The sequence below is a fragment of the Panthera uncia genome, chromosome D1 (assembly GCF_023721935.1).
Source record: "Panthera uncia isolate 11264 chromosome D1, Puncia_PCG_1.0, whole genome shotgun sequence".
Classification (NCBI taxonomy): Eukaryota; Metazoa; Chordata; class Mammalia; order Carnivora; family Felidae; genus Panthera; species Panthera uncia.
This window is the reverse complement of record NC_064808.1, coordinates 72,301,332-72,313,458: the sequence shown is the minus strand read 5'-3', so window position 1 is coordinate 72,313,458 and position 12,127 is coordinate 72,301,332. Positions and strand designations below refer to the sequence as shown.

Here is a 12,127-nt window from a genome sequence, read left to right as displayed (position 1 = left end):
CAGGAGTTGAACACGGATCTGAGTGGTTCAAGAGGTGGACTATAGTGGATGCTGTTGGTGCCCTACTGGAATTTCCTTCACCAGGCTGGTGCATCTGTCCTCCAGCTGCTGTGGGTGTTGGTTCTCTGGAGACCTGCCCTCAGCTGAACCGGAGCCTTCTGCCTCATCTGGGAAGTTGTAATACCCGCCTCAGCCCATTCCCTTCTCCTCTAAGAGGCAATGACTGACTGACAGGGGGTACAAAATGCCAGACTTCTTGTCTCCGGGGGAACCAACTCTGTTGTGCAATTTGTGCCCCAAGCTCCTGGTGAGACCACGCCAATCTCCTCTCTAGCTGAGATCTTATCCTTGTTTAGCTTTTCTCCCTTCCCCTAGACTGCTTCCCTGACTCTCCTCCTGCCAAGAATAGTACCCTCAATAAATCACTTTCATAGGAATCTTCATCTCAGATTCTAGGAAACCTGATCTCAGATGACTTCTGGCTTGAGTGATGATTGGGTGACATCAACGCCATTTATTGATAAACGAAAAACAGTAGAAGGAACCCATTAAGGGTAAGGTCTTATTTATTTTTGATTCTCCAGATTCTAGCAGTTTCTAGCACAGAGTATATTTCAAACAAAATTTTGAATTAATATATGAATGAAGAAAATGCATTTGATCTTAAATAATGCTGAGTTAGAGGTGACTTGGGGCTCAGACTGTCATGTAGACAATGAGATATATCAATCCAGATCCCAAAAGGTTGGTTTGGATTAGAGATATTTCAAAGTTATAGATAATTAAAGCTGTGAGTCTGACTGAAATCATCCAAAACAAGCAAATAAAAACAGCAGTTCAAAAATGGAATCTTGGGGGCGCCTGGGTGGCTCAGTCGGTTGAGCGTCCGACTTCGGCTCAGGTCATGATCTCACAGTTTGTGGGTTCGAGCCCCACATCAGGCTCTGTGCTGACCACTTGCTCAGAGCCTGGAGCCTGCTTCAGATTCTGTCTCCTTCTCTCTCTGCCCCTCCCCCGCTCACGCTTTGTCTCACTCTGTTTCTCAAAAAAAAAAAAAAAGGAATCTACGAGAGTGCTTCATTTCAGGCACCCACTCCCATGGCTGCGTTCTTGACATTGTCATCAACGATAACTTCATTATTTACTAATCAAGATTTTCAGCAACCCACCCATTACCCTTCCAGCTTATTTTGTCTCATATTCCTACTTTCTCACAGCATCCATTCCCTTCTGATTCTGCTTATATTCCAGATCCATCGTTGTAACCATTCCTCTGTTCTAGGTACTTGGTAAAACCCAAGCCTAAATAAAGTGCTGACGCATGCCTGCACCTGAGCAGCTGAATGCTGGGGTGGGTGGATGGAGGAGGAATTCTATTACTGCAGGGGCTGCTTTTACTTACAGTTCAGGACCTCGTGTGTCAAAAGGTTAGTTAACACCATCTGCCCATTCTACTAGTATATTCATTTTCTCACTCATTACCGGGTGGCCTCGCCTCTTTCTCGGGAGGGAGCCCCTTCCTCTCTACACCCATTTGCACCATAGCCATATTTCAGGCCATACTCTGTTTCAGGGACTCTTACTCCTATCTGTACTGTGGATTCTATTCCTTCTTGTCTTCTCAGTAGCTGCTTCTGCAGATGAACTTCGTCACTCATGGGTCCCCCCGCTCTTCACCATCAAACTTTGCTCCTCTCCTTGAAGATCCCCACCAGACCACTAAGTATTGTGGTCTAAGGCCTGGTCTTGGGAGTTTCCCTATTTATACTCATCCAGTCCTATAGATTGAAATACCAGCCCTATGCTGATGATCCCCATATTTTACTTCTAGCGCTGATCTCTTCCTTAGATACCAGATTCACATATCCGAACGCTTATCTGGTCTCTCCAATTGCATGTCTGATTAACATTTTAAATTTAAATGCCCAACATAGAAATCATGACTTTCTCCTCTAACCCTGCTCCTTCCCCTAGTCTTTCAGGTCCGAAAGCGGTGCTAGTTTCCACCCAATGCTCAGGCTTAAATCCTGGGAGTCATCTCTCAGTCCTCTCTTTCCCTCACTCCCCAGAGCCAACCTGCTGTCCGTCTGGTCTGTTCTCCACAGCGTTTCCTGGATCCGCTGTGTTACTCTGTGTCCACGCTGCCAAGCCAGCATCATCATCTCTTGCCCGGACTACTGAAAAGAGCCCGGAGATGGTTCTCCCCGCTTCTCCTTTTGGCCCTCTAGAATTTATTACTTATTTGGCACTCAAAGGGTCTTTTCAAAGGTATTTTTGAAACGAAAGTCAAATTCCTTCCTATGGCCTACAGTCTCTCCGCATATGGCCTTCCTCTGACTGCTTCTCTGGCCCCCTTTCATTCCATTCTCTCTCTCCCCTTCTAGGCTCCAGACCCCACCCACCCCCCTTTTGGTTCTCAAACTTTACTACTCTTGTTTCTGCCTTGCAGATTTGCACTCGTGGTTCTCTCGGCCGGAAGCCCTCTTCCTCCAGGTCTTTCGATCTTTTTCTGTTAATTTAGGTCCCCCCTCAGCGTCCCCTCCTCATTCTCCTGGCCACTCAACTGACAGTAATTCCCCACACTGCCATCACTTCCTATCATATCACTGGCTTTTCTTTCCTCGTAGAATTTACCACTCTTTGATATTTTCTTATATATTCATTTGTTTCTAGTCATTAGTTGTCCCTTCCCTTTTTTGAGGTACAGGGCACATAAAATAAGACCATTTGAAAATGAACAGTTTGGTTCATTTGGTTCTGACTTAGTACATTCGCAATGTTGTGCAACCACCATCTCTCTCTAGTTACAAAATATTTTCATCATCCTGAAAGGAACCTGAACCCGTCAAGCCACTGATCCTCATTCCTTGCTCCCTGCACTGCTCGTGGAACCATCAGTCTGCACCCTGTTTCTATGATTTACCTGTTCTGAGCGCTTCTCATAGGTGGAATAATACAATATATGACCTCTTGTGGCTAATTGCTTTCACTTAGCATAATATTTTGGAGGTTCACCTGCCACAATATAGCATATAGCAATACTTCACTCCTTTTTATGGCTACATAGTATTCCATCGTGTGTGTCTATAACACTGTTTATTCATTCATCCATCAATGGGGTTCCTCTCTTTTTTTTCACTAGACTGTAGACTTGTCTGTCTCATCAAAGATGTGTTTAAAACAGAACCTTCCATATCCTGGGTGCTTGTAATACAGGTTGATTTTATGAACGAACGATGACATCTAAGGACAGGCATAGGAGAGAGAAACTTGGAAGCAGACTGGGAAACAGGAAACAGGCAGCAGGAAAAATCAGTGGAAAATAGTGTCATTGGCTTCAATAGAAGCCAGAGAATATGAGTTTCAAGAAAAAATGATGAAGGAAGATGAGTTCTTAAAAGCATATTTAATTAACAACTAGAAGGTCGCTGGTGCTCTCGGTAGGGACAGTGCTGATATAGAAGTTAAAATGCAGAAGTTGACGGAAACCACTGGACTCAGAACAGTGGACTGGGCTATGTCTTTCAGACTCTGGGGCCCTGTCACAGATTAAATTCCCCACGCCCAGACCTAAAACAGTAGAGAATTTTCTTTCCTAGTGACTCTGGGGCTCATGAACGTCCTCAAAGGAGTAATGTGGAATTTTAGAGACAGAAGGAAGTCCAGTGTCTATTAAGTTAATACAACGGATACCCTTGTATGCTTTTTATGTGCCTACGAGTACCACACACTATTTTAGGTGCTGGGGTTACAACGGTAAAACAAAGACAGAAAAAAAAAATCTCTGCTTTCATGGAGCTTAAATTCTAAGGGAGGGAGGCAAACAAATAAGCAGACATAAAATGTCTTATGGTGAAGTGCTATGAAAACAAACAAACAAACAAACAAACACCGGACAAGGGATTGAAGAGGGAGGGGCCGCCACAGGTTGGCTGCTCAGACATCTCGGATGAGGCGATATCTGAGCAGAGACTAACGATCCTAAAATGCTAAAATCATCTGATATTAGAACCATGGGGCATTTAGCAATTCATCATGTTTTGTTTTCCTTTTGCCTCACTGGAGTACATGCTTGCTTTGGAGTCCTTCAAGATCAAAAATTTGCGATACAGAATTGGCTAAGTCCCCTTAGTAGTTCCTACAACTACAATGAGGAAGTTGATTTTGTTTACTTTGTTGGCATAGAATTTTATTCTTTTCAGATAACTTTGGCATTTTATGTTGAGATGAACACAAAAGAGCATTTCAAGGCTTTAGAGGTCTCTGACACTTCAAAAGTTAATGGTTTGAAGTCATCTCCTTTCGAAATAGCTTGACTCTGACTTCCAGTCTCTCCCAAAAGAAGGTGATGGATTCCAGAAAAGCAGTAAAGTACTCATGGGACACCCCATCCAGTTTAGACATTTTCTGTTGTCATTGTTTATAATTTGTATCCATTAGCATATCAGGGAGAGGCAGTGAAAATTACACAATGTACTTTGAATACAAGTGAAAGTAATTGCCACCAGTACGACTTACTTTCTGAGGTAAATAGCTACTTTAAAAAACCCTGTGATTATTATGTTCAAGAAATTAAATCATAAAGTAGAAAATTTCAGCCCAGAACTAGAAACTAAGAGGATCAAATGAAAAGTCAAGAGCCAAAAAATGTAAATCCGAAATTAACCTGCACGAGGCCACTCTCTCAAGACAGGGAGAGCTGGCTCTTTTACCTTCTGCATAGAAACCAACACAGATTGCCAAGGAAAATGAGGAAACAGAGGAATATGAAATGAAGAACGCTTTCCCTGTCTTATGAGGTCAGCGTCATCTGATATCAGCGCTTGACAAGGACAGCAAAGGAACACTACAGGCTAATTCTTCTAGGGAACACGAAGCAAAAATTCTAAGCCAACGTGAGCAAACCAAATCCAGCTATCAAGTGGAGTTGATTCCGAGAATTCAGAGGTGGGTTAACAACCGAAAATCGAGAAATACATCACATTAGGCAAGCAAAAGAGAAAACTCACATGGTCGTTTCTTTTTTTTTTTTTTCTTTTTTCTTTTTGGTAATGTCAAAAGAGGCAGAAAAAGTATTGGATAAAATTCCATATCAATTCATGAACAGAGTTAGCAATCTAGAAATAAGAGGGAATTTCCTTAATCTTTAAAAGAAATCTACAAAACACCTCTAGCAAATATCATAAAGCTTTCCCTCTGCAGTAACTGAGGAGAGAAAGATGCGGGCTCTACCACGGCCGCTACTCAACATTTCCTGGAGGTCTTAGTACAATAGATCAAGAAAACTAAACAAAAAAATAGAATCTACAGGACTGAAAGACATGTGCAAGTTCAACCGGCTATTTCCATGGGGGAAGGGATTGAGAATATTACCTTGCACTGTAGGTAAAAGGTAATTCCAGGCGTAGATGTAAACACAAAAGGTAAAGAGCCAAAGGTTCTAGGAGGTAACGTAGAATAATATTTTTATAACTTGGGACGAGAAAAGTTTTAAATAGCATACCAAAAAATGTTAACCATAAAGGAAAAGATTCGTAAGTTTGGATGTATTAATATTAGGAACTTCAGGTTACCAAAAGATACCCTTAAGTGAAGAGTCAAGTTAAGAATGGGAGAAGATATCTGCAATATATATAATCAACAAAGGACTTATCTTCAGAACATGTAAAGAACTCGTACAAATCGATGAGAATAAAGACAATCCAACAGAAAATTAGGCAAGGAAACTGAACAGACACTTCACGAAGGAGAATATCAAAATGGCCAATAAATACATGAAAAAGTCCTCAACTCCATTAGTCACCAGACAAATAATTAAAACCACAATAGGAAGTTACTACACACTGACCAGGAAAACTAAAAGGAAAAAGACCAAATAATGCCAAGTGTTGGAAAGAATATATAACAAGGACACTCATAGACTACTTATTGGGGCATTAACTGGCTCCAGCAGTTAGGAAAACCGCTCGGCACTAACCTCCAAAAGCTGACCTTATGCAGCTTATCCCATGACCTAGCAGCTCCACTCTTAGGAATAAACCCAATAGAAACGTGTACCCATGTGTACCCAGAGACATATGCAAGAATGCTTTTAGCAGAGCTATTCTCAAGCAGGACATAACTCAAACATCTGTTGACAGTAGAACGGGTAGATTGTGGTGTCATTCTATGTAGCATGTATATACAATGGAATACTACAGAGAAACAAAAATGGATCAAGTACAGCCATATAAAACAATATGGGTGACGAGTCTCAGAAATAATGCTGAGCAAAAGAAGCCAGACACAAAGGACACAGGTAATATGATTCTCCTTACATAAAATCGACAAATGGCCACAACAAATATACGACGTTAGAAGTCAGGACAGTGGTTACCTTGGGGGCAAGTCGAAGGAGTGACTGGAAGGGGACGTGAGGGGTGCCTCTGGAGTGCTACCAATGTTCTGTTCTACCTGGGTAGTAGTTGCACTGATGTGCCCTTTGTGCTAATTCATCAAGCTGTCCAATTCTGATTTGTGCAAGCTTCTGTATGTATGTCAGAGTCAATAGAAAAGATTTTTTTAAACAGGCATAAAAGATCACTTGTAGCTCTTTAAAATATTCAGATCGTGGAGGGCTCGTGGGATGTTTAGGGATAAGTCCCAAGCACTCAAGATTTTCAAAAGCATCCTCCATAATTCTGGCCTGCACTAGAGGTGAGTAACCAGAGATTGAAATACTTCATGAAACATTACAGATCTCTTTTCCTTCTATAGAAAGGCATGGCCAAAATGATGCACAGGCCCACCTTGGAGTCCTAGTCAAGAAGCAACAATTTTTTTTTCCCCCAACAACTGTGTGTATACATACCAGTATATAGGTATCACTGTAAAAGTCATCAGTCCTTCAAGGAAAAAAATAACCACAACCAGCAACTCACCAGTGGGAACACTTCGTCATCGCTAACCAGGGGACTTGTCATTTCTCTGGTTTGAAATGGCAAAGGCGGCAGAGGAGGTGTCACACTTCTGTTGGGCTCCCGGTCTTGGCTAAGTCTAAAAGAGGAGGATGGTCGTCATCACCACCACCAAGGATACTGCTGGTTCATGTAGCTAAGCACTTACATTTCTCTGATGTCTCACAGAGGGGAGAGCATCACAAAATGTTTGGGCTTATCTCAGGGTCTCTTTGAAAATAATTTTCCTGGTAAGTCATTTCTAATGGTTAATAATGGACAGAAAACTTTGTAATTGTTAAAAATATTCTTCTATCCTTATTGCCTCTGTTGCATCCTTTTCTATGTTACTTTCAAATCTCTTTGCCATTTAATTAAAAAACATGATACCCGTTTCAGAAAAATCTCAGAACAGCTAACAATGCTGCCCTCGAGAAGTCTAAATAATCCTCTTTTTGTATTCTGTAGTTCACTTAACCTTGCTGGCTTTCTTAACAGAATTATACTTGTTTTGTTTTGTTTTGTTTGTTTGATGCCAGAATAAGTCCTTGTACAATAATTCTAATTCCTATAGGGTTTAATAATTTGTAACGTATTTTCAATTAATATCTTCTCCTTAGCTCTTCCACACTTAGTTGTATGACCTTGACCTTAAGCAGGTAACTAGATCTTCCTGTGACTTTAGTTTTTTCAATGATAAAAAATGAGTTGTTAGGAGACTTGCACTCCACAGTTTGGGTGGAAGGTACAGTACAGAATCGGTTGTTTGTGCTAACATATAAAGTAGAAGATGAAACTGAATAAAAGACCAGTGAGATTTAAAATTTTCGTATGCTGACTAAACAAATGAATAATAAAACAAAAAACCAAACGAACTTGCCTTAAAATTTTACATAAAAAGATCCTATGGTATGAGCTGTTCAGAACTGAATAAATATCTTTCTGCACATTAATTCATGAAATTGGGGTTGAAATTTAATCAAAATCATCAAAGCCCAGGAAACATAAGAATCCCTTCACCTTAAACTCATTTATTCATTTTTACTGATTATTCAAATTCTCCATAGGTAATGATTTACCATTTTGAAAGCCTTCACATTTGAATTTTGCACGGTTCAAACAAATTTACATCATTGTTCTCTGTTCTTATCCAAAGACTATCTGTCTCCACAGACTGGTTTCTTATTATGTAAACATTTCAAAGCGATGCATACAAATAGCAATAAAAGTTAAGTGAGACATCTGTAAATTAGGACATAAAAAACAAACACAACGTGCTTTCCGTTTTTACTTATCTTGAAATATATCTTTTTTAAAATCCATTCTCCCAAACCATAATTACCATGGAAACAGAACAGCAAATTAAACTGAAATAACATGGTTTATGATGTGCACGTTAAGATGAAACATCCGCAATTCAGATAGAATTATAACAATTGCATAGTACATCTGCATAGAATCTTCAGCTGAACCTTTTAATTTGAGGGAGGCTCCCATCTATACTTTAAAGCACAGTGGGACAAAATAAGATAATTATAGAAGTGACTCAAGAAAGATATATCTCGTTGTAATCTCAATTGCACAAAGATTTCAGGGAAAGTGTTATTTGTCCTAAATTATCTAAAGAATTCTCTCAATTATCCACTTGGCTTTGGACGTATCGATACAGTTTTATAGTGTTAATTACTAAAACTTACATGTGAACATTCTTGTATTGTACGATCAATAAAATGCAGAGATTGAAAGGAAAGACTACATTAGGGAGTAAAGTACTTTTGCTTTAAATCGTCTTTATAGCTGAAAAGTTCTTCTTCTAGAATGCAGCGATTCAAATACTTCCTAAACCACCTTGCAAGAAATGCTCAGTATATCAGTTTAAAAGCTCCTCAGAATTATTTCGGACGGCTTTTAGTAGCCTCTCACGAGTTGGTCTGTCCAGTCAGCTTTTCTACAGACCCTAGTCCAAGGCCTCTGCCTACTTCTGCCAGGAAAGCAGGCCTCAGTTGTTGTTGGGAACAGAACTCTGCCCACTTGAGACCTGGGTCCACTGTCTGCAATTTTCAGACGTGTCTAACTGTCCATCCCTTCCTGGCCTTCAGTTAATTTTCCCCGGGCTACGGGATAACGTCCTCAGCATGGAATAGATCCCCTTCACAAACGGCTAATTTGCCTGCTTCAGCCTCACCTTCTAACGCTCCACATGATGCTCCCGGTTCTTTGAACAACTCATTATTTCCCGGCCCACAACTGCTCAGCCTGCTATGTTTTGTTTCTTCTTAACACCTTGGCGCAAAATTTTCTCAACTTGCTTTTTTGCTTCTAGATGACTGTTCGTTCCTTGACAAGGGATCCTGTGAGAGTGGTTATGACAAACCTACCGACTTTGTGATTTTCTTAGTATTAGAAACTTTTTATTTATGAACTACATTTGAAGCAATTTTAATGATTAATGTGAGGATTACTAAACTCTTTCCTGTACATGATGTAACCTTTAAGTATGTATCATATATAGAGAAGAAACTCCATTTATTACAAAATTGAGTTGTCATTAAAATTAGTCACATATTAATTGCTCTGGGTACCACTATTTCAAATTAGCTTTCATCCTTAAACTACAAAACTCTGACTTTTAAAAACTTTTAAAATATTCAATACAGGGGCACCTGGGTGGCTCAGTTGGCTAAGCATCTGGCTCTTGATTTCGGCTCAGGTCATGGTCGCTCAGTTTGTGAGATCAAGCCTGTGTCAGCGGAGCCTGCTTGGGATTCTCTGTTTCCCTCTCTCTCTGCCCCTCCCCTGCTCGCGTGCTCTCTCTCAAAATAAATAAAAATTTTTTAATGTTTGTTTATTTTTGAGACAGAGAGAGACAGAGCATGAGCAGGAGAGGGGCAGAGAGAGAGGGAGACGCAGAGTCCAAAGGAGGCTCCAGTCTCCAAGCTGTCAGCACAGAGCCCGCTGCGGGGCTCGAACCCACGAACTGTGATGAGCCGAAGTCAGACACTCAACCGACTGAGCCACTCAGGTGCCCCCAAATAAATAAATTTTTTTCAAAAATTTTAAAAATTCAATACATCCTCACCAAATTAAATTGCATCTTATTCATAATTTCTTTAAGTGCTGAATAACTTTCTTATCGGAAAGCAAATCTGTTAGAATATCCCAAAATGCTTCACATTTTCAAGTGGATGAGCATGAAGAACTTCCTATTACTTCTAATAGGAATGAAAAACAACAAAAATTGGGTTACTTCCAAGCGGACAAAAGATTATTTAAAGATGTATTATGCAAATCTTCCTCAGCTAAAAGGAGGAAGTGCCTAAAAAATTGGCTTAAACATTTTGTGGAACATCATCTTCATATACGTTTGCCTAAAAGCTTTTTCCTTTCTAAAATAGTTTGATAAGACCTTGTGACATTAGCCAGCACTATGTAAATATGACTCAGTATTTTCCGATGATGTCTATGTCTAACAAATATATCTAGGCTTCACTGAGCTGTGCTGTGAGGAAAAGAAGGAACATTTCATTTTCATTTGCTAAAATTAATAGACATGTATTTTACAGCTCTCTACTGCTGGGTTCAGGGTCCTTGCAACTCAACAACGCTTTCCCCATACTGGGTTCTACATGACAATAATTTATTCAGAACATTTGAAATGCTGTTTCTCTTAAAAATCAGGTCACAGGAGAACACTGAAATCAGGCAAGGCATTAAAACAAATTTAATGAAACTCTCAACAGATGAGGCTGGCAGGACACGAGGCTCTGCGGCAGGAAGAGTAGTCCTGACTGCTTATTAAGATCATCTCCTGCTGAGCATTTTACCTCTTGTGTTGCTTTCTGCGTCCCCTACTGTCTTGTTTTGGTTAGTCACTTTTAACACATTCTGTACTGCCCAGCAAAGAAAAAAGGGGGCAACCCAAACAATAAAATTACTTTTTAAAAATAATAAAAGGCGGAATAACTGTCTTCTAAATGACGGCACCTGGTACCTTCATCCAAGGCTTTCAAAGTTGTTCCCAACAAGCAAGAATAGGAAACGACGTCCTGCGCCTAATGGGTGCTCCATACAGACCAGTACTAACGTGCCCAGGAAGGCCCTAACAGCTTTAGGGGCCTGCTTTTCTCTTACAATAAAAGAACCAAATGCGTGGGGTCATGATTTGACCCACGGAGACATGAGTCTGTGGAGTAGGGAAGCATTTTGAGAAGGGTTTGTTCTATATCAGAAAAAATATTTCTATACCACAATCAAGATGAGACCTCTTCTGGAGACAGGTTTTCAGTTATAGAGGCCGGAACACCCGGGCACGGGCACCACAGAACCGGCCCGTGGCTAGGCCTCAGCGGACAGTGACATCCGCCCCCACACCGTTTGTACTCTGCCACTTGCACCCAGACGGCACCACCCACCCCCCCCCCCCCCCCCCCCCCGCCAGCAACCCACCCCCAGTGCTTAGTTTCTAGGATAGCAGCCAGTCTGCCCTCATTTCCTTCCTGAACGTCTTGAAAAAAGGTTAATTGAGCACTTTTGAATGGTTGCTATTTCTTGCATCGGATTAGGATACAGCCTCTAATACGTGCAGCGTTGAGGGGATGCAAGTAGGAGAGAGCTGCACTACGTCCACAAGAATGTTGAACAGACATATTTTTTGCTATGTCCCATGGATTTATGGATTTATCCACCTTTAGATGGGGCGTGCTTAGTTACAAAGATAGGCCGGCATCGCCCCTTCTCACAGGACTGTGGCTGAGGGAATGTCAGATTCAGCCATTTGTTTGGCCACCCAAAGCTACTTTTTGGCACTGTGAGTTGTTGCAGAAGTATTCATATTGTTATAAATGCTAACAATTTTATTAGTAATAATAATATCAATAATGGCTAAAATTTGTGGAAATATATGTTTTATATGGAACTATGTTTTCTTCTGTAATTCTCACACACACAAAAAAACCCCTTATACTTATTATCTCTATTTATCAGATGGGAAATTGAGGCTTACAAAGTTTAAGTACGTTTCCCAAGGTTGTAAATATTATGTTATATGCAAACAGTATGTAAGGTTTTCATGCTAAGTGTGATGAGTTTTTGAGCAAAAGTTGGATCGAAGTTAGGTCCTATCAATTCACCGTTTCTTGGCACCATGAAATGTTAACAAATCTGATGTTAAAGAAGTTCGGGGAATGTTGCAT

The 12,127-nt window shown here is 40.6% G+C and overlaps 1 protein-coding gene across 3 annotated transcripts in view; it reads right to left on the bottom strand.

Annotated features, from left to right (window-relative positions):
- DEUP1 (deuterosome assembly protein 1) overlaps positions 1-12,127 on the bottom strand; it is an 82,611-nt gene that overhangs the window by 4,274 nt on the left and 66,210 nt on the right. For 2 of the 3 annotated variants that reach the window (XM_049653430.1, XM_049653435.1), the window contains exon 14: positions 6,921-7,035. In XM_049653430.1, the coding sequence (XP_049509387.1) occupies positions 6,921-7,035 (115 nt within the window). Of the gene's footprint in view, positions 1-4,199; positions 4,408-6,920; positions 7,036-12,127 lie in introns of those variants that run through there. The other variant, XM_049653440.1, reaches the window with a different exon arrangement.